Below are 24169 nucleotides of genomic sequence, written 5' to 3' on the forward strand. Positions count from 1 at the left end.
CCTGACTCTCTCAGTGTCAGAAACATCATAGTCTTGTTTCTATGTCCTCCAGGGACATCTCAGCTACAGCAGACGGGGCAAAGCCCGGGATGATCTCTCAAACTGAAAATAATGACTGTTTATGTGAACTGAACCATTTACAGTGGCTTGCGAAAGTATTCACCCCCCTTGGCATTTTCCCTATTTTGTTGCCTTATAACCTGGAATTAAAATAGATTTTTGCACTGTCAACTGTGGGACCTTAGGTATGTGCCTTTCCAAATCATGTCCAATCAATTGAATTTACCACAGGTGGACTCCAATCATGTTGTAGAAATACCTCAAGGATGATCAAGGGAAACAGGATGCACCGGTGCTCAATTTCGAGTCTCATAGCAAAGGGTTTGAATACTTATGTAAATAAGGTATTTCTGTTTTTTTCCGTTTTAAATTGCAAAAATGTCTAAACTGTTTTTGCTTTGTCATTATAGGATATTGTGTGTAGATTGATGAGGAAAATGTTGTATGTAATCCATTTTAGAATAAGGCTGTAATGAACATCATCAGCTACCTTTGTTACATCACAAAGCCAGCTGGCTAAATCTGGCACATTTACAGAAATACAGTAGATTGTCCCTGTCAAATACATTTGATAAAACATAAATGTCCAAAACAAACAGTGGTGGAAAAAGTCCTCAATCAGTCAGTTGCAAACAGTATGACTCAAGTAAATGTGAAAGTTGCCCAGTAAAATACTACTTGGGAAGTATTTGGTTTGAAATATTCTCAAGTATCAAAAGTAAAAATAATTTTAAAAATTAAGCAAAGCAGACAACACAATTGTATTGCTTTTTTTGAATGTAAGAATAGCCAGGGGCACACTCCAACACTTAGACATAATTTATAAACTAAGCATTTGTGTTTATTGAGTCTGCCAGATCAGAGGTAGGGGATGTTCTCTTGATAAGTGTGTGAATTGGACCATTTTCCTGTCATAAAAAGCATTCAAAATGTACTTTTGGGTATCAGGGAAAGTGGATGGAGTCAAAAGTACATTTTTGTCCTTTATGAATGTACTGAAGTTGTCAAAAATATAAATAGTTAAATTACAGATACCCCCAAAACGATTTAAATCATTTTTACTTAAGTACTTTGCACCACTGAAAACAAACCTTTTCTAATGTCTCTATATCACTGGCTTGCAGGGTTTTCACCATTGACCCTTCATGTAATGGTATCGAAGTTCAAGATCCATCTTGGCTTAATGTAGGTAACAAGTATTGAAGGTGTTAAACTTAAACATTTGGTAGTCAACGTTCACGTTCGTAATGATAGTTTATTATTATTATTATTATTATTGTTTTGCTCATGTTGAGGGAGAGGTTGTTGTTCTGGCACCACACTGCCAGGTCTCTGACCTCCTCCCTATAGGCTGTCTCATCATTGTCGGTGATCAGGCCCACCACTGTTGTGTCGTCAGCAAACTGAATGATGGTGTTGGTGTCATGCTGGCCATGCAGGAGGGGACTATGCACGCACCCCTGAGGGGCCCCCATGTTGAGGATCAGTGTGGCAGATGTGGTGTTGCCTACCTTTACCACCTGGGGGAGGCCCTTCAGGAAGTCCAGGATCCAGTTGCAGAGGGAGGTGTTCAGTTCCAGGGTCCTTAGCTTAGTGATGAGCTTTGTGGGCACTGTGGTGTCGAATGCTGAGCTGTAGTCAATGAACAGCATTCTCACATAGGTGTTCCTTTTGACCAGGTGGAAAAGGGCAGTATAGATCACGATTGATATTGCATCATCTGTGAAGCTGTTGGGGCGGTATGCAAATTGAAGTGGATATATAGGGTTTCTGGGATGATGGTGTTGATGTGAGCCTTGACCAGCCTTTCAAAGGCTATGGGGTAATAGTCATTTAGGCAGGTTACCTTCACTTTCTTGGGCACAGGGACTATGGTGGCCTGTTTGAAACATGTAGGTATTACAGAGGTTGAAAATGTCAGTGAAGACACTTGCCAGTTGGTCCGCGCATGCTCGGAGCACACGTCCTGGTAATCCATCTGACCCCTTGTGAATGTTGACCTTTTTAAAGGTTTTGCTCTCATTGGCTATGGAGAGTGTTATCACAGTCGTACTGAACAGCTGATGCTCTCATGCATGCCTCAGTGTTGCTTGCCTTGAAGCGAGCATAAAAGGCACCTAGCCCGTCTGGCAGATTTGTGTCACTGGGCAGCTTGCGGCTGGGTTCCCCTTTGTTGTCCGTAATAGTTTACAAGCCTTGCCACATCCAACGAGCATCAGAACCGGTGTAGTAGGATTCAATCTTAGTCCTGTATTTAAGCTTTGTGTTACGCTCGTCGTCGGAATGAGGAGACCAAGGTGCAGCGTGTTAAGTGTACATCTTACTTTATTAGATGAACACCAAAAAAATATATATATATAAACAAACATAATGTTCATAAGTATGATCCCCAATCAGAGACAACGATAGATAGCTGCCTCTGATTGGGAACCATACCAGTCCAAACAAAGAAATAGGTCACCTAGATTGCCCACCCTAGTTATTCTGCCCTTGAGTTGCGTTCCCATGCAAAACTAGACAGATAGCTAACAACTAAGTCTTCAATAAAACTCCCAAGGCGTGACTTTTCTTGAATGAATATATTGAAAACGTTTATGTTGTGAAACTGCAAAATACAGAAAAGAATATACTTTAGTGTTCAATTCACACCGACATACTGTAGCTGTACATTAAACATTTGAAGTTGCATAAATACAAAGCACGAGCTAAGGTACCATGCATCTGGCATGATGCCAAACCATATAGCTAATTGTTAACCATATGGTAATTGGCTCCTTTCATTACTCTAATAATGTATAACCATCTATGTAGAATAACAAAGCATATTACACTAGAAACAGTAACAAAACTACAGTATTGTATATTTTACAATTGGTTTGCATGACGCATGAGCAAAGTAATACAGCTAACGACATACGTTAATAAAGGCATTGCAATTTGTGAGTAAATGCAACCAACATTGATATGTAAGCAACTCTATCAATAACAAGATTATCATCATTAGCTAAATGCTTGAATCGAACTTACAAATATTTTTCCAAGGCTGAAGCGTGACAAGAAATAACTACATTGAAAGACCTGCACCGTAGCGTTGTTTGTAGCTGCTTCTATGCGTGCAAAACAAATTCTGTACTTCCTGTTTGCGTCGTCTTTCTAAGTACCAGAAAGCGCCACTAGGGGGCAAATAACACCATTGAACACAATGCAAATCCAATTTAACCATTGTAATAAAATAATCTGTTACCTTCTAACAGGATGGCAGCACACTCCCCGCCTGGTATAATGAAATTGTGCCACTATGAAATAAAACATATCAAGAAACAAATAATGTCCTTTCTATTTTTATCTTTTGTCTCTAGGATGCTTCAGAAAGAAGAACAACAATCTCTGAGATTGTTCTCAGAAACACCTTAGCAGCTCCTTGCTTGACAATTTTTAGTTCTACTTTCCTAACCTTTTTGTCAGTACTGGGAAAGGTTTTTACCACAAGCCCGACTGGCCAGTCATTTCTGTGTGCCTGACTGTCTTTCAATAAGACAACATCTCCCACTTTTACATTTGGCTTTTCTGCTGTCCATTTTCTGCGTCTCTGCAGCGTTGTCAGGTACTCCTGTCTCCACCTTTTCCAAAAGGTGTCAGCGAGACACTGGACTTGCTTCCACTGTTTTCCATGAAGGTCGTTCATGCTGAAGTACCCGGAAAGGGCTGAGGTAGCGCTGGTCTTTTGTGTAAGTAACATTGAGGGTGTGAGAATGGTAGGCATGTCAGGGTCGGTTGATACTGACACTAAGGGTCTCGCATTGATTATTGCCATAACTTCAGACATAAGAGTGCTCAAGACCTCATGTGTGAGACGAGTGGAGCCCGTCTGAAACAGCATAGCATCAAGAATACGTCTGGCAACCCCAATGAGTCTCTCCCAAGAACCACCCATATGAGACGAGTGTGGAGGATTAAATATCCAAGTACATCCCTTATCTGAGAGGTATTTAGTCAGTTCTGAGTCATTTGTGTCGATACCCAGTTCCCTGCAGGCACCTATAAAGTTTGTACCTCGATCAGACCGTAGCACTTTTGCTGGACCACGGATAGCGAAAAAAGCCTCAGCGCGTTGATGAAGCTGGATGTGGACATGGATTCGATAAGCTCGATATGGACTGCTCTAGTAGACATACATGTAAAGAGCACCGCCCAGCGCTTGGAGTCTGCACTACCACCTCTAGTGCGACGAGTTATGACATTCCATGGTCCAAACACATCAAGTCCAACGCTGGTGAATGGTGGTACAGATGTGAGTCTGTCTGCAGGCAAGTCAGCCATTTTTTGGTCAACTAACCTCCCTCTAACCTTGCGGCAGGTGACACACTTGTGAATGATACCAGAGACCAGACGTTTGCTCCCAATAATCCAGAAGCCTGCTGCTCGAATAGCTCCATCTGAAAAATGACGGCCTTGGTGAGCCACTTGCTCGTGATAATGTCTTACCAGCAGAGTGGCAACATGATGTGTCCGTGGGATGATGAGAGGATGTTTTTCGTCTTGTAACATGTCGGCGGAGGATAAGCGGCCTCCCACCCTCAGCAACCCATCCTCATCAATCACTGGGTTCAGCTTTTTGAGTGTACTTTGCTTTGGGAACTCTTTTCCTTTTTCAATGCATTTGAATTCCTCTCTGAAGGCTTCATGTTGCACACAGTGAATGATTGCTGTTTTGGCAACTCACTTGTACCGCATGGTTTATTACAGTCATGCCAGCCTCTGCAGCTGGTGTTGTCTGCACCTTCATGGAAGGATCTTGCAACATGAATGAGTCGTGCTGTGGCTCGATTGAGAGTTTTCCAGCTTGAGAACCTCTCAAAGCGATGAGAGCCGAGTTGAGCTCCAGAAACTTTAGAGGCAAAGACAGTGACGTCTGGTCGAATCTCTGCATCTGTGTGAGGCTCTACAAGGTCAAAATTGATGTTCTCAGGCTTACTCGAGTTTGTTTGGGTCAGGAACGGTGGACCTGAGAACCAACTAGTGTGTTTTAAGAGCGCAGGAAGTATGAGCCTGGTTGCATGGTCTCCTGGATTGCTGTCAGTGTTTATATAGCACCACTGATCTGGATGGGTAGACTTCCTGATGCGAGTTATCCTATTGGCAACATAAACATAGAATCTTTTGGTGACATTGTGGATGTAACCGAGAACTATCTTACTGTCTGTGTAGAACTTGGCTGCATGTATATCAATGTCAATTTCGTCTTTGATCAGTTCATACATCTCAACAGCTAACAAAGCCGCACACAGTTCTAGGCGTGGGATAGTGTGGGCCGGACGAGGGGCCAATTTTGATTTCCCCATGACAAATCCAACATGGCATTGACCTTCCGAGTCAATAACTCTCAGGTAGGCTACCGCTCCTATGGCTACTGTAGAGGCATCCGAGAAGATGTGTAGCTCTCTTCTTTGAGTGGTAGACAAGGAGACTGGGATGTAGGTCCGCTGAATATTCATATGTTCCAACTCCATCAAAGATTCCTTCCACATTTTCCATTCCTCTTCTTTTTCTGTGGGAAGAGGGGCATCCCACTCACTCTGATCAGAAGAGAGTTCTCTGATTAAGGCTTTACCTTGCATTGTTATTGGAGCCACGAACCCAAGGGGGTCATAAAGACTATTCACTGTGGACAGGATGCCTCTCCGCGTAAAAGGCTTCTCATTGTGGGACACCTGGAATGAGAAGCTGTCTTTTTTCCAGGTTCCAGGAAAGTCCCAGACTCCGTTGAAAGGGGAGAGGATCCACTCCTAGGTCCAGATCTTTTAAGTCTTTCGCACGGTCCTCCATAGGGAAGGCTTCCATAACTGTTTTGCTATTGGATGCAATCTTGTGTAGTTTCATGTTGGACTCCGCCAACATTGCTTGTGTTTTTCTTAGAATGTTGACAGCTTCTTCTGTAGTAGCTACTGATGTCAGACCATCATCGACGTAGAAGTTCCTCACTACATATTGCTTGGGTTCTGACCCGTGTTCCTTCTCACCCTGTAGCGCTGCTCGTCTCATGCAGTAGATGGCTACGGCTGGTGAAGGGCTGTTCCCAAATACATGGACTTTCATCCTGTACTCAGTTATGTTTCTATCTGGGTTGTTGTCTTCATACCAGAGAAACCTTAAGTCATCTCTGTGATCCTCACGTACACCAAAACAGTAAAACATTTGTTGCACATCTGCTGTTAGTGCAATGCAATCCTTGCGGAAACGCATTAGGACACCCAAGAGTGTGTTGTTTAAGTCTGGACCACTGAGCAGAACATCGTTAAGTGACACGCCTTGACACTTAGCACTGGAGTCAAATACTACTCGTATTTGTTCAGGCTTTTGTGGATGGTAAACACCAAATATGGGCAGATACCAACGTTCTTCGTCTCCCTCTAGTGGCTGTGAAGGTTCGGCTTGGGCGTTATCCAGCATCTTTTGCATGAAGTCAATAAAATGACGCTTCATGTCAGGCTTTTTGTCTAAAGTCCTGCGAAGTGATGTGAGATGGTTCATGGCCTGCTCCCTGTTATTAGGAAGGCGACGTCTAGTGGGGCGAAAGGGTAGTGGAGCCACCCAGTTGTTTCCATCATCCTGGAAAACCTGTTTGTCCATAATGTCCAAGAAGGCTTTGTCCTCCACTGATGGTGCTGGTTTATCATCGTCTTGTGTTTTGTCGAACACGGAACATCCCAGGCTGTCTGTGTTCACAGTTGTGATTGGATCTCTCGAGTGCACTGTAGAGGGAGAGATGTGTTTCTGAGCTACGCTGTTGTAGTTCTCGTTTACCTGGATGATGTCAGGGCAAGGGCTCAGATAGGATGTGCGACCATTTTGAAGTATGTTTGTCCTGAACACGTTAACATTGGCTGGTCGGTGAGCCGTTCCCAGACAGACCTCACCCATAATGACCCACCCGAGGTCGAGTCGCTGTGCATAAGGAGTGTCGTGGGGCCCATTGATTTGCTCTTGTACCTTGTGTACCCTTAAGATGTCTCGTCCTAAGAGCAGGAGGATGGGAGAGTCTGGGTCCACAGCTGGAATTCTGTCCATAACTGGTTGAAGATGGGGATGATGATACGCAATGTCGGGGGAGGGAATCTCCATCCTATCGTCTGGCATCATATCACACTCTATCAGAGTAGGGAGAGTGAGCTTCATGTGTCCATCTATAGACTCCACCATAAAGTTGACGGCTCTCCTGCCTGAAGTCTCTGTTACCCCAGAACACGTCTTCATGATGTATGGAGCAGAGTTGTCATTGATGTTGAAGAGACTGAAAAACTCTGTCTTGGCCAGAGATTTGTTACTCTGTTCATCAAGCACTACATACATTTTGACAGCTTTCTCTCTTTTCCCAGCCGGATAGGCTTTGACTAGGCATATTTTTGAACATGATCTTGGATTGACTGCCTCACCACAGATCTCTGTACACTTTGAGGTGACAGATAGAAGAGCATCGTCACCTTGCTCCCCGCCATGCTCTGTCTCTGCTGTAGCGGTGTCTGTATTTGTAGGGGCTGGGCCTGGATGCAGAGCAGCAAGATGCCTGTCGCTGTCGCACTCAGAGCACTTGATTGAAACCTTACAGTCTTTAGCTCTGTGCTGAGGTGACCCACAACATCGGAAACAAATGACATTGTCTTTGAGATATGATTTGCGCTCATCTAGAGTTTTGTATCTAAACCCACGACACTTTTTAAGAGGATGAGGCTTGTTATGTATTGGGCATTGACGGTCAGGGTTTTCAACCTTTGTCTTACTGGGTTTGGTTTGGTGGTCTGAGGCCTCAGATGACACATCTGTCTTGTATACAGTCACAGGTGTCTTGCTGCTGTACCTGGCAGGTTTCTCACTTTTCATGGACACCTGGTTAGTTGAGGTGTAGAGGGTGAAGCTGGGGTCATTTCTAATTTTCGCCTGGTTCCTGATGAATCTCGAGAAAAACGAGAATGGTGGGAATGCTACCCGATAGTCCTCCTTATATTTGGATCCCTGTGCTATCCATTTTTCTTGTAAACTGAATGGAAGTTTCTCTACAATAGAGTTTACCCCCCGAGATGTGTCCAGATAAGCGAGGCCTGGAAGGTACCCTTCTACTTTAGCACACTCCAGTTCGAGAAGAATGTCACCTAATTCTCTTAGTTTGTGATTGTCTTTGTTAGCCAGTTTCGGAAAATCATCAATTTTTTTCAACAGGGCATTCTCGATCACTTCGGGTGTACCATAGCACTCTTCTAGTCGTTGCCAGACCATGTTAAGTCCTGCTGTTGCGTTGAAAATATGGACAGATCTAATTCTGTTTGCTTGCTCAGATGACTCTGCCCCTAGCCACTTGGTAATTAGATCTAACTCTTCCCTGGCTGATAAATTCAAGTCTCTGGTCGCACAGAGAAAGGATGCTTTCCATGCCCAATAATTTTCAGGGCGATCATCAAACTTCAGGAGTCCGGAACTCACCATCTCACGTCGTAGGAGGTACTTGATGAGGTCTGGTGCCACTTGTGACTCAGGGAAGTTGTGTGTGTGTGACTGGAAGTGGGCTTGCTTTCCATTTCCACCATGCTGCTGTTAATTTCTTTTGAACGGAGAGTCTCTGCTCATGTTCTGTTGTTTGCTATTTTCTTGATTATGGCATGTAGCTGGGTCAACACTAACCTCTTGTTTCTCCACTTCAAATGGAAGTTCAGCAAAGTAGGGCCTAGCATGTTGTTGCACATACTCACATGTACGTTGGACTGGACTTAAGGGCTGTGTCCCTGTGTCTAGTTCTTTGCGAAGCTCTCTGCGTTCTGATCCTACAGCTTCTTCAAAGGCTGCAGCTTCAGCCAACGCAGCAGCAGCTGCTCTCTCAACTTGGAGAATATATAAAGTTGCCTCGAGGTCAGCTTTTGCTTCATCACAGAAGCTTCCTTCTCAGCATAGGGGACTTGTGCACGCGCTGCGTCTGCCTTGGCGCGTGCTTTGACGGCTGCAGAACTCGCCGTTGAGGATCTGCTTGACTGTTTTGATGACCTTGTGTAGATTGAGACTTGGTCCTAATGTGCTGAAGAGGCTCTTCCATCTCTCTCTGTTGAACACCTGGCTCTGGTTGTTGCATCGTAGACTGCTGGTCTTCCCTAGGATAAGAGGCTTTGTTGGCTGATGAACGTAGAAACATAACCACCGTGTGTAGTTATTCTTGTGCTTGAGCCCGCTGTGATGATGTTTTTTCACTATTCTGCCCTTGAGTTGCGTTCCCATTGTTAGGATAATATGAAATTCTAGCTTGATGCATGCCTGGCAATATATTAGCCTTATTAATAATGAAGCTGTTGTTACTCTCTGGCTTACAACTGAGCACTGATAACAGTATCTCGTGACAAACCCCAGCTGCACTGACACTCCCGACCTTGGGTAACAGGAACAAACCAGCACACACACACACCTAAATCCTCCCTTTTAGACAGGAACCAGCGCACACACCTAATCTCCTTTCTAGCCGAACATTGTGTGACTGAGGACAGCGCACACACCTAATCTCCTTTCTAGCCGAACATTGTGTGACTGAGGACGAGACCCGGAGGAACGACGGACGGCTCAACAGGACCAATCCAAGAAGACAACACCTCAACTGTGGCCAATCAAAAGCCAGAGACTTTCAGACTCAACCCACTTTTTGTACTGTACTTAACATGCTTACAATCTGTTATCGGGGCTCTTTCTGATGGTTTTCCAAATGAATGAGCCCGTATACGTTGTACCAGATATCTTTACTCTGAATAAACTGTCGCTTGTCATATAATTGACCACCTTGTCCGAATCGATCCTTGACCGACTCGGATTGGCCCTATCTACATATCCCACTATCAACACCATGCAAAACTAGACAGATAGCTAACAACTAAGTCTTCAATAAAACTCCCAAGCTAACAACGTGACTTTTCTTGAATTAATATATTGAAAACGTTTATGTTGTGAAACTGCAAAATACAGAAAAGAATATACTTTAGTGTTCAATTCACACCGACATACTGTAGCTGTACATTAAACAATTGAAGTTGCATAAATACAAAGCACGCGCTAAGGTACCATGCATCTGGCATGATGCCAAACCATATAGCTAATTGTTAACCATATGGTAATTGGCTCCTTTCATTACTCTAATAATGTATAACCATCTATGTAGAATAACAAAGCATATTACACTAGAAACAGTAACAAAACTACAGTATTGTATATTTTACAATTCGTTTGCATGACGCATGAGCAAAGTAATACAGCTATCGACATACATTAAAGGCATTGCAATTTGTGAGTAAATGCAATCAACATTGATATGTAAGCAACTCTATCAATAACAAGATTATCATCATTAGCTAAATGCTTGAATCGAACTTACAAACAAATATTTTTCCAAGGCTGAAGTGTGACAAGAAATAACTACATTGAAAGACCTGCACCGTAGCGTTGTTTGTAGCTGCTTCTGAACTTCCTGTTTGCGTCGTCTTTCTAAGTACCAGAAAGCGCCACTAGGGGGCAAATAACACCATTGAACACAATGAAAATCCAATTTAACCATTGTAAAAAAATAATCTGTTACCTTCTAACAGGATGACAGCACACTAGTCACACCCTGACCTAACCAACCACTTTGCCTATTTGATGGTTAGTCTGAGGGCATAGCAGGATTTCATATAAGTGTCTGGATTAGTGTCCCGCTCCTTGAAAGAAGCAGCTCTAGCCTTTAGCGCGGTGTGGATGTTGCCTGTAATCCATGGCTTCTGTCGGGGATATGTACATACGGTCACTGTGGGCACGACGTTGTCAATCCACTTATTGATGTAGCCTGTGACTGAGGTGGTATACTCCTCAATGCATGTGGATGAATCGCAGAACATATTACAGTCTGTGCTAGCAAAACAGTCAACATATGACAACAAATGAATGCAATCTCATTTAATGAGGAAAATTATCTTGGGTTGGAGAAGCTTCTAGTGATGGCTCTATACATTCTGGTGAAAAGGGAGGGTTTGCGACTCTTCTCTTCAGGTGGGAAGGAATATGCGATGTCATTTCCCTCTGGAGCAAAGGAGCCATGAGAATTTGTCCTCGACTCTGCAAAGAAAGACCATCCAGGATGTCATGTCATTCAGAGCAGAGTGCAATGTCTTTCCAAATGAATTAGTTGAACGCTAAAGTAATAATATCTTAGTCTTGAATGAGCAGCAGCAGGGCTTACCTGTAAAGTACACAGTAGGGGAAGTGTTCTGAGGCTGGTACTCCATAGACTTTTGAGGACAGTGGTCCTTTCTAACTTTCTTGGAACCCTGTTTGGTGGGAAAAGGCATATTAAAACAAACTGTTATATATCTTAAAGTACAGTATATCAACTGGAAAAAGGCAATACAATGCTAAAATACTGAATTATATAAACAAATAATATCTCATACATTCAAAAATCTGTACTTGTACTATACCTTTATGTTAAAGCATATCTTGCTGAACATGGTTTTCTTGCTTTTCTTGGACTTGAAGATGGGGATCTGCTCTCCAGTACTGCTGGTGTTATCCCTTACCAAATCCAACATCCCTTCTACAATGTCACTGGTGGCCATGCTGGTACCGGACTCAAAAGAACATTTGGCATTGGCTTTGGTGATCATTTGATGACTTGAGCCAACTGATAAGGCATCCATCATTTTGTTGACCATGACCTTCGTGAGCTGATTCATTGTGTCACTATCCTCTGGCTTGCTCTGATTGAGCTGGATAGGAAAGACCATGCAAGTAGAGGTGCTTGGTTCATTCTGGACTGAAACATCAATGTTTATATTTTCATACTCATCTAACCACTGTTTTAGGAAGCCCTTCACTGTCTCTTCAGCAAATATCTGGAGAAGCTGAGAGGAGAGCTTCCTGGATATGGCACATTGTTCCTTTCCCCATTTCAGCCTTGAAAGAATGGAGTCTGAAGCACTTCTGGCTGCTGCCAATGTTAAGACCTGTGGAGTGCTGTGGCTGTCCTGAAGGGCTATCACTTTATCCACAAATTCATGACTGAAAATGTGGATGGTCCCAGTGGAAATTATTTTTCTCAATTTCCTAACAGCAGATCGGAGGTCGTCAGGATGAGAAGCACCCTGTCCATCTTCCTGTGTGTTCTCAACACTTTCCACCATTTCGTCCACTACCACCCCAGCAGCTTGCCTGACTTTGTCCACAAAGGATGGGGGAAGTAAGTTCTCTGTGTGAAACAAGTCCTGAATGATCATGTTTCTTACAATGGGAAAGTCACTCTGAGCAGATAATTCAGTGGGGATGGGAGTACCGGGCAAGGTGAAGTCCCATTCTGACTGCTTTGATTTTGAAGTAGGTGTTAGAGAGATGGAGGAGCGTGAAGAAGAGGTATTTCTTGTATTTTGGCTGTCAGCACTCCTACAACGGATCGTGCCAATATCCTCCAGCATGGATCCTGAGAGCTTAGTGGTTTTAGGTAGTAATTTGTGCGGAATGTCCACACAGGCATCGTTTCCACCAGGTGTAACACTGCTCTGGTTGACCTCAAGATGGCCGAGACTTGCTCTTTGTGAAGCAGGACTGCTTTGACATGTAAATATTTGGATTGAACCAAGTGTTGTGTCTGACATTTGAAGATCTTTTCTGAGAAACTCTGTAATCTTACTTTGCAGACTGTAGTAGATGTTACGAGCAACAGACCAGATTCTTTTCTCAGAAACCTGTCCAGTGGTGAGCAGGGAGGTTCCAGATACCATGTCAGATGATTGGGTGGTCTGGGTGAGCTCCTGCAGATCTTTCACTATGGTTTGTATAATATCAGTAGATGTGGTGGATGTAGATACAGACTGGAGGTACTTATCTGTTGTACCTTCCTCCACAATGTTAAATGACCTAGAGAGGACCTCACTCACTCCTTTCTCAGCTTTGGTTTGGAACTCATGACTAGAAAGTTTTTGGAGGCTCTTTGTTGAAAGACTGTGGGAAGATGCAATGCCTTTGGAGGCAGCCGTGCTGCAATCTAGACTTACTGGAGAGGTTCGCTCAGTAGAACCTTGGAGACGTTCAAACATGTCTTCACATGGTGTTGGGGACCTTGACAAGGAGATGTCCTTCAGCTGAGACAGAACACCACCTACCAATATGTTGACCTCAAGGGACATATCAGATATTTTCTTTCCTACTGTGGAGAAGCAAGGTGCATTTGATGTCTGATCCTCGCATGAGGTCAAGATTGTTGAAATGACCTGTTTGGTACTATTGTTCATTAGACCCTCGTCTGTTTCAGTCAGAGAAGTTTTGAACTCTCGCTGACACCCGTGTGTAGAGTCACTTCCTGGTTCAAACTGGGCAAGTGAGGCACACTCTTACTAGCTTGCGTCAAGTTCTGGCTTGCCAAACCAAGGTACTCCTTAGTCACAAGATGTCCAGAGTCCTCTGTGGGTGTATGGCTAGACATTCTTCTCTGCACGTCTGACCTCCGCCGGTGAATGGTGAAGCCCTTTAATGTCTTCTTAATATTTTTATATAAACTAGTGGTAGCAGACCAGATCCTGCTCTTTCGCTTTTGTGCATTTTCCTGGAGGTCAGGATCTCTCTCCTCTACTTCTGCAGGTTGCGCCAAGCTCTGCAGGTCTTCCACAAATGTGTCAATGATGCCAAAGGCAGGAGAATCCGCACAAATATCCTTTGACAAGGTTCTCTGGTTTTGAACGGAACAAGACCTGGATGCTACAGAATAAGCAGGCTGTGCACTAGTTAAGCTACTGTTGGACCTTTTAACTAGGAACTCACTCACTGCTTGAGTGGTGTCTCTCTTGAATTCCTCACTTGAGAGTTTTCTAATACAATCTAACAGGGCATCAAGATCGTCAATGAAGCCAACATGCGATGCCAAAAACGTGATCTTGTCCTTCAGATCTTTCAGCAAATTCTGTTCGTTCTCGTCAACAAAAGCCACCATTGTGTCAGAGATCATGGTCATGACTTGCCCTGTTAGACTCTTGCTCTCTTGGTCAACTTTTTCAAGTTTAGCAGCCAGCTCTCTCACCATGCTCTCAGTCACCTTGGTCTGTGAGTCTCCCCTTACCGGTGTCACTTGAGAGGTTTGGCTAGCGGAGGCACTCTTAACGACCACTGATACGGCCGACTTGACATCTTTAATCACTTCTGCCATTACAGCAGGGGTCATCTTCGGAGAGCCTGCACTTCCAGATGGAGAATTGGACATGCATGCAAGTTTGGAGAGAGAACCTTGCAGGCTGTCCTGCACACAGGTGACGAGGGTGTCCTCTGAGACACCTAAGAGGACTTGTAGCGAGTCAGAGTTGGTTGTCTTCTTCTGCACATCAGACAGAGAGGTTCTTGAAAAAAACAAACAGAAATCATCACAGTCAAACAAATAATATGTAATGCTGTGAGGAACGTTGCTCTGGTGGAGGTGTGTCAAACACATCTGCACCATTGAAAATAGTGGGGGAATCGTTGCTTTTGCTCTGGGAAAACACCTTAGTGTGGTGGAGGTGTGTCAACCACATCTAATAATAAAAAATAATAATTTATTCAACTTCTATAGTTCTTTTCATTACAGAAAGATAAAAGAGAAAAGCTTCTGCCGGTTTGGAGAAGAAAAAAAAAGACTAAATTATTCTGTTTTAAAGTCAAATAATATGATAAATTAGAGTACTTTTTTTGTATAAGTAATTTGTATTGAAACTGGCTTGTACAGTTGAAGTCGGAAGTTTACATACACTTAGGTTGGAGTCATTAAAAGTCGTTTTTCAACCACTCCACAAATTCCTTGTTAACAAACTCTAGTTTTGGCAAGTCGGTTAGGACATCTACTTTGTGCATGACACAAGTAATTTTTCCAACAATTGTTTACAGACAGATTAGTTAACTTATAATTCACTGTATCTCAATTCCAGTGGGTCAGAAGTTTACATGCACTAAGTTGACTGTGCCTTTAAACAGCTTGGAAAATTCCAGAAAAGGATATCATGGCTTTAGAAGCTTCTGTTAGGCTAATTGACATCATTTGAGTCTGTGGATGTATTTCAAGGCCAACCTTCAAACTCAGTGCCTCTTCGCTTGACATCATGAGAAAATCAAAAGAAATCAGCCAAGACCTCAGAAAAAGAATTGGTTCATCCTTGGGAGCAATTTCCAAATGGCTGAAGGTACCACGTTCATCTGTACAAACAATAGTACGCAAGTATAAACACCATGGGACCACGCAGCCGTCATACCACTCAGGAAGGAGACGCGTTCTGTCTCCTAGAGATGAACGTACTTGGGTGCGAAAAGTGCAAATCAATCCCAGAACAACAGCAATGGACCGTGTGAAGATGCTGGAGGAAACAGGTACAAAAGTATCTATATCCACAGTAAAACGAGTCCTATATCGACATAACCTGATAGGCCGCTCAGCAGGGAAGAAGCCACTGCTCCGGAAGCCGCCGTAAAAAACCCAGACTACGGTTTGCAACTGCACATGGGGACAAAGATCGTACTTTTTGGAGAAATGTCCTCTGGTCTGATGAAACAAAAATAGAACTGTTTGGGCATAATGACCATCATTATGTTTGGAGGGAAAAGGGTGAGGCTTGCAAGCCAAAGAACACCATCCCAACCGTGAAGCACGGGGGTAGCAGAATCATGTTGTGGGGGTGCTTTGCTGCAGGGGGGTCTAGTGCACTTCACAAAATAGATAGCATCATGAGGCTGGAAAATTATGTGGATATATTGAAGCAACATCTCAAGACTTCAGTCAGGAAGTTAAAGCTTGGTCGCAAATGGGTCTTCCAAATGGACATGACCCCAAGCATACTTCCAAAGTTGTGGCAAAATGACTTAAGAACAACAAAGTCAAGGTATTGGAGTGGCCATCACAAAGCCCTGACCTCAATCCTATAGAACATTTGTGGGCAGAACTGAAAAAGCTTGTGCGAGCAAGGAGGCCTACCAACCTGACTCAGTCATACCAGCTCTGTCAGGTGGAATGGGCCAAAATTCTCCCAACTTATTGTGGGAAGCTTGTGGAAGGCTACCCAAAACATTTGACCCAAGTTAAACAATTTAAAGGCAATGCTACCAAATACTATTTGAGTGTATGTAAACTTCTGACCCACTGGGAATGTGAAGAAAGAAATAAAAGCTGAAATAAATTATTCTTTCTTCTTCTATTATTCTGATTTCACATTCTTAAAATAAAGTGGTGATCCTAACTGACCTAAAACAGGGAAATTTTACTTGGATTAAATGTCAGGAATTGTGAAAAACTGAGTTTAAATGTACTTGGCTAAGGTGTATGTAAACTCCGAATTCAACTTTATATGGCCATATCTATCCTCTAAAAAAAATGTGAAATTGCTATAAACATCAAATACTGTTTAAAGACAATCATAAATAAAAGGCAGTATTGAAGAATGGTTACAGACATACCTCATGGCTGGCTTGGGCAATGGTTTTGGGCAGTAGCTTCCACTGCCCAGACTGCCCATCTCCTTAGTCAGGTAAATCTCCTTGAACTTAAGTTGTTGTGATTCCTGCTCTTCTTCCTCTTCCTGATCCATACAGTTGGAGGAAGGGTAGGGAGTCGGGATGCGAAAGCTATTGTAAGACTTTCGACTGCCTGGCCTCTTAGGTACACCAGCCTCAGTAAATCTCACGCGGGACTTGGTGTTAACCTTATCGTCTAACAGACTGGTGAGTGACGATGTGAGAGATCTCTGTGACAATGGAGAGGCAGCATCTTGGATGCCCAGTAGTTCGTAAAGACCTGGGATGATGATCTGCATCAGCTTGTCCGATAAAAACTGGACAATCCTCAGACACAAGCCGGCAAGCTGTTGTTTTGTCAGCTGTATTCCAGAAACAGAAGAAGTGTTTTAAAATGTTGCATAGTGCATCTTTCAAAAGCTTATGAACAAGGCTAAACATTCAGTGATCATTGTATTCTAAATAAGCTTTCAGATCTTACCGGGTCAGAAATGCCATTACGAATCCTACTCCATTGCCTGAAAATTATTCACATGAATTATTCATATTAATAGTATTAATGTTGTCAGAAATGTCGGTCAGTAGAGTCATCAGATTAAACAGTATTTTACACATGCTTTGTAGCAATTGTTTTGACAACATTGTGGTGTGATGTAACTTTTTTCGCAATGGAAATGTAGTTGATGAATCTGCTTTCATACAATCCTTTACAGGTTTGATAGTAGTACTGTACCAAAGAAAATAGAACATACTCCTCAGTTAGGTTCTGCAGGAAGTTGATAATCAGTGAAAAAGACTCAAGATTTTTGGCACTGTTGAGGCTCTCTTCTTCTGTGGTTTCCACAGTGCTGCTTTGCTTCTGGTAGAAATAAACATTATGAGTCTCAAATAATGGCACCAACAGAGTCAAACTTAACATATACAACAAATATCATACTGAAAGAACTTATGAACCGTTAGAGAGTGGAGGAGCATTGGCAACGTTGGACAAATTTAAACAACTGAAACACAACAGAGATGGTTGTGGTACGTCAACATTGCCAATGATAGCATCACTATAACATTTTATTGGATTAATGTTGTAATATGAAATGACAAGGTCAACTTACCATCTCATTGACAGCTTCAGAGGTCAGGTGGTCATCCACCACACAGACAGGCAGGTCTAGAGACTGGGACAAGGCTCTATGGTCATAACCAGGAGAGAATGGAAACAACATCAGAGCAGTCCCAATGGCAGAATCTAACCACTGTCTTCATGTCAAAGACTCACTTAGTAGTTAATACATGGCCACAAATAATGAGGGGTTCAAATAGATCGGCTGGGGACTTGACCCTACAAATGACTCCATGAATGACGCCTGACCTGCCCCATAACAAGTTCTTTCTTATTAGTCTCTCTCTCTTAATCTCCACACAAATATCTAACTGGACAGAGTGTAAGTGGCCTTACCTGACTGTCTCAGTGTCAGAAACATCATAGTCTTGTTGTTCTATGTCCTCCAGGGACATCTCAGCTACAGCAGACGGGGCAAAGCCCGGGATGATCTCTCAAACTGAAAATAATGACTGTTTATGTGAACTGAACCATTTACAGTGGCTTGCGAAAGTATTCACCCCCCTTGGCATTTTCCCTATTTTGTTGCCTTATAACCTGGAATTAAAATAGATTTTTGCACTGTCAACTGTGGGACCTTAGGTATGTGACTTTCCAAATCATGTCCAATCAATTGAATTTACCACAGGTGGACTCCAATCATGTTGTAGAAATACCTCAAGGATGATCAAGGGAAACAGGATGCACCGGTGCTCAATTTCGAGTCTCATAGCAAAGGGTTTGAATACTTATGTAAATAAGGTATTTCTGTTTTTTTCCGTTTTAAATTGCAAAAATGTCTAAACTGTTTTTGCTTTGTCATTATAGGATATTGTGTGTAGATTGATGAGGAAAATGTTGTATGTAATCCATTTTAGAATAAGGCTGTAACGTAAAAAATGAAATGTGTAAAAAGTCAAGGGGTCTGAATACTTTCCAAATGCACTGAAGCAGTCTATAAGATATATCTTATTACAGTTTAGGCCTACCTTGTTATTTTCTTCCATCTGGCAATATCATATTAATGGATTAAATCTATTTAGTTTGTTTTGTTGTGAGTATTTTTATTAATCGTTTGAAAATACAAGTATTATCTACTTTCTGAAGGACAGCCAAGTTGATAGGCAACATAGAACCTACAAACAATTATGACATCACTGGAACACATGCACGTGTCACAAACACCTTTAGCCCAAAAAAGCAGTGTAGCAGTGCTGCCCAAACTGGGGGCGACACACTTTTATTAGGCTTTTATTCAGATTCACAAACAATGCTCTACTTGAAGTCAATGAGTAAACATGTAGCAACATGGCTGAGCTTTAACGTGTAAGTAGAAGTTGACACTAACCATATGTATAATCCTAAAATGCTTGCCCTAAATACCAGTCTAGAACCCAGGTATGTCTCCTGCTATTTATAGTATCTTTCAAAGTACATCTTATTACAGTTTAGGCCTATCTTATTATTTTCTTCCATCTAGCAATATCATTTTAAGGGCAAATACACACACATGTGTTGTAGGTCAATGAACTCCATAGTTTTAATCAGAGTTTATAATAAGGAAGGGTAATTCTGTAACAGTTTATGACATCAAAGGTATGGCAGCTATGGAGAATCATTTTCAAAACAATGTCCAAAGCGGGAAATCATTGGATGTGATTCATTCGATTCTATGCAATTTCATCTTTGAGGACTGACATGGAAGCAACCATTACACAACCCTGAACTCAATAACCCCACCCCAGTTTCAGAAGAGATATCAAACCATATCTTGTCATTCTGTATTACATCCATCCTGGACAGTGATGAATGGCTATATGGAGCATCCTTGTCCATCATGTTCAGTGTGTTAGTGCTCTCACCACAGCGAGGCAGCAGAGTACCAGTTGAGGTAGGTGCAGGCAGAGCGTAGTAATTAAAGGCAGTGGTAGCCTATCCATCCCCATATCAACACCTGCAGCATCTCATGACACGCGCTCACACTCCCCCATTTACCACAACTTCCAAACTAACTGGACCTAAAACAATGTGTAACTTAATGGCCATTCCAAGTCAGGATCACACCTAATACCAAATAGCTAGAGGATAAACCACAAATAAATTCATGTTTTGTAGGGGGGAGTTGACGATTATGTGGTGGTTGTTTCACTATCGATGATGAAATTGCATTAAATCAAAAGAGTCAGACCCAATGATTTACTGTTCGTAAGGACAGAGTGCCACTAGTAATATTGAACATTAAGTCGAAATGTAGCTAGGGAGTTCAAGATCCAAGATCACATTTTCTTTCTATGGATTAGCCCATCTGTCAAGTGTTGGTTGTCCAGTAAAAACTCAAACTTCAAATTAAGATTATCAATCAGATTCTGTGATCAATGTGAATCTGTGAACAGTCTTGTGAATCTTTACTAGAGTCCCCATTAGCTAACGCTATAACATTAGCTAATCTTCCTGTGGTCCAACACCAATTGATAAGACTTTACAAACATTTAACAAGTAGACAATACAGACAATTAAAATACCTGACATTCAACATTCAGTTGATGCTTTGTAGGTGATGCAATAGCTGTAAACTATAGAGCTCGTGGCCAAGGTGAGTTAAGCGGCTAGAGTGGTTTCCTGTATGCCCATGCTGCACATAGCCCACCCCAATGCACTAGTTAGCCTAGTAAACAAGCCTATACACCGCGGGTAAATTGCCACTATTCACTGTTACAGTGGTCAGAGATCACAGCCAGAAGCCTACCACTACCAACGGGCTTGTCACGTTCTGACCTTTATTTCCTTTGTTTTGTATTTATTTAGTATGGTCAGGGCGTGAGTTGGGTGGGCAGTCTATGTTTGATTTTCTATGATTTGGGATTTCTATGTTTCGGCCTAGTATGGTTCTCAATCAGAGGCAGGTGTCATTAGTTGTCTCTGATTGAGAATCATACTTAGGTAGCCTGGGTTGCACTGTTTGTTTGTGGGTGATTGTCTATGTTGATGGCTTGTTTCAGCGCAGCTCGCATTAGCGTCACGGTTGTTATTTTGTTTACTGTTTTTGTGTAGCGTCCACGGTTGTTATTTTTGGTCTTGATAGATGTGAGAGTCAACACCTTTTAGTTGCTCCACCGTTTCCTATTAAAGATGTTTTTCATTTCAGGTTGAAGCTTTTTCTGAAGAGAGCTTATTTTTTGAAAATGAATCAATACAAGCAAACAAGATCGGTTCCGGGATTGGTATGGCAAATACCTTACGATTTGCCTGGACTGAAAAGGAGATGGAACCGTGGAGTAGAGAGACATTTGGAAGGACCATTTTGATGGGATGCCTCAGGATAGAGGTGAAGGAAGTGCTCTGCCTTCAAGGGAACCCGAATGAGAAGGCTTTCGATGTGACGTTTCACAAAGAAGAAAAACATGACGAAGTAATGAAGATGGCAAAGGAAGCGGAGAAAACGGGACCCCTGTGCCATTATGCGGTGACCAGCCTGGCGAAGAACAACTTCAGGGTGGTCACCGTAACCATGTACAATCCGCATGTGAAGGATGAAGAGGTGAGGGCCTTTCTGGGGAGATATATGGACAATGTCTCCTCAGCGAGGTACCTCAGGGACTCCCTGGGTTTCTGGAACGGAAAGAGAGGTTTCCAGGCGTTACTCAGGGAGTCCCCGAAGAGTGTGGATGGCTACTTCCATCCTCCGGCGATGTTCTCCCTGGGGGCTGACAGGGGAACACTCTACTACGCACGTCAGCCCCCGTTCTGCAGGCGTTGTATGGCCTACGGCCATATCCTGGCCTCGTGCAGCGCCAAGAGGTGTCGATTTTGTGGGTCGGAAGAGCACGAGGCCAAGGAATGTGACGAGCCCAAGGCTTGCCACGGGTGTGGCTCAAGAGCACACCTGTGGCGTGATTGCCCGGCTCGTCACAGGTCATACGCGTCTGCAGCTGGGGGGGGAGCGGGGGATGGGGGAGGAAAGAGAGGACGCATGCGGATTGTACGGATGGCACAGGGGAAAGGACGGAGAAGGACGAAGAAGGGAAGAATGAAGAGGCAAAAAGAAAGAGGAGAGAAGATGGACCGAAGGAAAAAGAAGGAGAGAAGAAAAAGAAGGCGGAAGAACGGGAAGGAGCAGAGAAGAGGGAGAAGGGGACAGTGGTGCGAGAAGGAGTGGAAGAGGGAACGGTGACAGTGACGGGGACGGAGGGAGGTGTGGAGGTGGGAGGGGAGGGGGTGGGAGGGGGAGATGGGGGAAGGAGTGGGGGACAGCCTGCCAAGCTTCCTCGAGGACGAGACAAGGGAATTGGTGGGGGGTTAGCGGGGATGGGACGTTGTGTCTCCCCGCTACCTCCTACACCAAGAAGAAGGGGAAGAAGAGGGGAAGTTTGGCAGGTAGTGAGAGGGAGGGGGGGTGTGGAGGGGGGGGGGGCTAAGAGAGTGGCGGGGGAGGGGGAGGGTAATTTGTCCTCCCTGTTTGCCTCAGCCCCTTGCATTTTAGTGGATGACTCCAGTGAGGGGTCGGTGGGCTGTTTGCTAGAAGGATCCCAACTCCTCTTTGAGGAGATGGGGTCCCCTACATGCAGCCCCGAGGCAAACAGGGAGGGGGATGGTGGGTGGGGAGGGAGGACCCAACACACTGCCTGGGTCATGGGTTGGGATGGAGGGGGGCGTCAGGAGTGGAGAGGACGTCCCCGCCGGTGGAGATGGACCAGGGGAGCATTGGGTGAGTCTCCTGTTTTTTCTTTGGTTTTTGGGGTTTTATTTGTTGTTAATAATTAAATGAATAGTTCTGTTTCTTTTTTTAGTCTAAATGTTAGGGGATAAGGAATAATGTTAAAAGGAGGGCGGTTTTTTGTTATTTAGAGGGTGTGGGGTTTGATTTCTGTTTTTTACAGGAGGTTCACCTGAGGGATGGTGGGGATGTGTGTAGATTTAAGAGGGAGTGGGATAAGGGGGAATCTTTTGGGGCATAGGAGGGGTGCACTCAACAGGAGTAGGGATTTTGTGTGGGCATAGAGAGGTTAAAATAGAGAACACTTTTGTAATAATGCAGGGTAGAGTTTTGGGGATAGATGTTAAGTTTAGAGAAGCTAGATATAGGTTAATTGGGGTGTATGGGCCACAGGTGGCGGCAGACAGGAGGGAGATGGTGGACTGTCTGGCGCCCCTGTGTGTTACAAACAGGCACTTGGTGATAGGAGGAGACTTTAATATAGATTTAGGGGTAGGCGGTGATAGCAGTGCAGGTGCCATCTCTGGGCTAATGGCTTGCCATGGTCTGGTTGATGGTGGCCTGCACACTACTCCGGCAATGGTCGGTCCTACATGGCGCAACTCCAGGAGGGTTGCGCGGAGGCTCGACTACATTTTTGTATCCAGGTCTTTGGGTCAGTTGTCTGGGCGGCTGTTGCCTGTTTTCTTCACGGATCACGACGGGGTGTTCCTGCAGGTGGGGTCGCCAGTCTGCCTCTTCGGTAGGGGGTACTGGAAGTTAGATCGGGATATACTGGAGGAGCAGGCTTTCGTTGACGCATTTTTTTGTTTCTTTCGGAGGCTTGACGGCCTCCGGTCTATGTGCGAGGGGGTGTTAGAGTGGTGGGATTTAGTTAAGGGGAGGATAAGGGCTTTTATAATAGGATATTGTAGAAGGAAAAAAAGGGAGGAAAGGAGGGAGGTGGATCGTATCCAAAGGTTAATTGAACTCGAGTACGAGGCAGGCAACCTCGGCGGGTCGATTGACTGGGAGAGATTCGCAGCCCTAAAGGCGCAGCTCAGGGAGCTGCAGGAGCAGAAGGCTCGAGCTTTCCTGGAGCGTGCGCATAGTGGCTTTCTAGAACATAATGAGACTTGTTCCGCGATGTTCTTTAAGTCGGTTAGGGCCAGGCAGAGTAGGAAGGTAATGCATGGAGTTAGGGAAGAAAATGGTAGTATAGTAAGTAAACCAGAGGAAATGGTCAGGGTGACAACTGATCATTTCCAAGGTTTATTTAAGGAAAGGGAAATAGATGTAGAGCAGGGAAATGTGTTTTTAGAACACTTGTCCCGGCGGTTGCCAGAGGACATTAGAGACGTGATGGAGGCCCAGATCTCACTAGAAGAGGTTGAGAGCGCTCTTAGGAGGATGGGAAAAGGGAAGGTGCCTGGGATGGATGGGCTGCCGGCTGAGTTTTACCTCAAGTTTTGGGGTATACTTGGACCAGTGGTTCTCGAAGTCTTGAAGGCCATCCTTGAGACGGGGTCCCGGGGGATCAATGGCTGTTGGTGTGCTGTCACTTCTTTATAAGAAGGGGGAAGCAACTGACCTTGGCAACTGGCGGCCATTGACCATGCTGTGCGTAGATTACAAGATTCTTGCAAAGGTTTTAGCAGACCGGTTGCGCACAGCCCTTCCCTACGTCGTCCACGAGGATCAGACGTGCGGGGTAGAGGGCCGCTCTATAAGATGGAACCTACAGTTGATCAGGGATTCCATCGCTTGGGTCGAAGATAGAGGGCTGCCTTTAATGGTAGCAGCGCTAG

At 43.9% G+C, this 24169-nt stretch overlaps 1 protein-coding gene and 1 long non-coding RNA gene across 2 annotated transcripts; both read right to left on the reverse strand.

Annotated features, from left to right (window-relative positions):
• Nucleotides 1-10006: 10006 nt before the first annotated feature.
• LOC135567664 (uncharacterized) lies at nt 10007-13346 on the reverse strand. Its single transcript, XR_010462385.1, has 3 exons — nt 11535-13346; nt 11297-11384; nt 10007-11172 (listed from the first exon to the last, which is right to left on the reverse strand). It is a non-coding gene; the product is annotated as an uncharacterized LOC135567664 (long non-coding RNA).
• A 14-nt stretch (nt 13347-13360) lies between these two features.
• Nucleotides 13361-19921, reverse strand: LOC135567663 (uncharacterized). Its single transcript, XM_065014963.1, has 6 exons — nt 18026-19921; nt 17682-17757; nt 17325-17431; nt 17054-17090; nt 16516-16934; nt 13361-14435 (listed from the first exon to the last, which is right to left on the reverse strand). Exons 1-6 carry the CDS (start codon nt 18082-18084, stop codon nt 13361-13363), a joined length of 1773 nt encoding a protein of 590 aa, XP_064871035.1. The 5' UTR covers nt 18085-19921.
• Between the last annotated feature and the right edge of the window lie 4248 nt (nt 19922-24169).

Source organism: Oncorhynchus nerka, unplaced genomic scaffold, assembly GCF_034236695.1.
Source record: "Oncorhynchus nerka isolate Pitt River unplaced genomic scaffold, Oner_Uvic_2.0 unplaced_scaffold_1863, whole genome shotgun sequence".
Lineage (NCBI taxonomy): Eukaryota > Metazoa > Chordata > Actinopteri > Salmoniformes > Salmonidae > Oncorhynchus > Oncorhynchus nerka.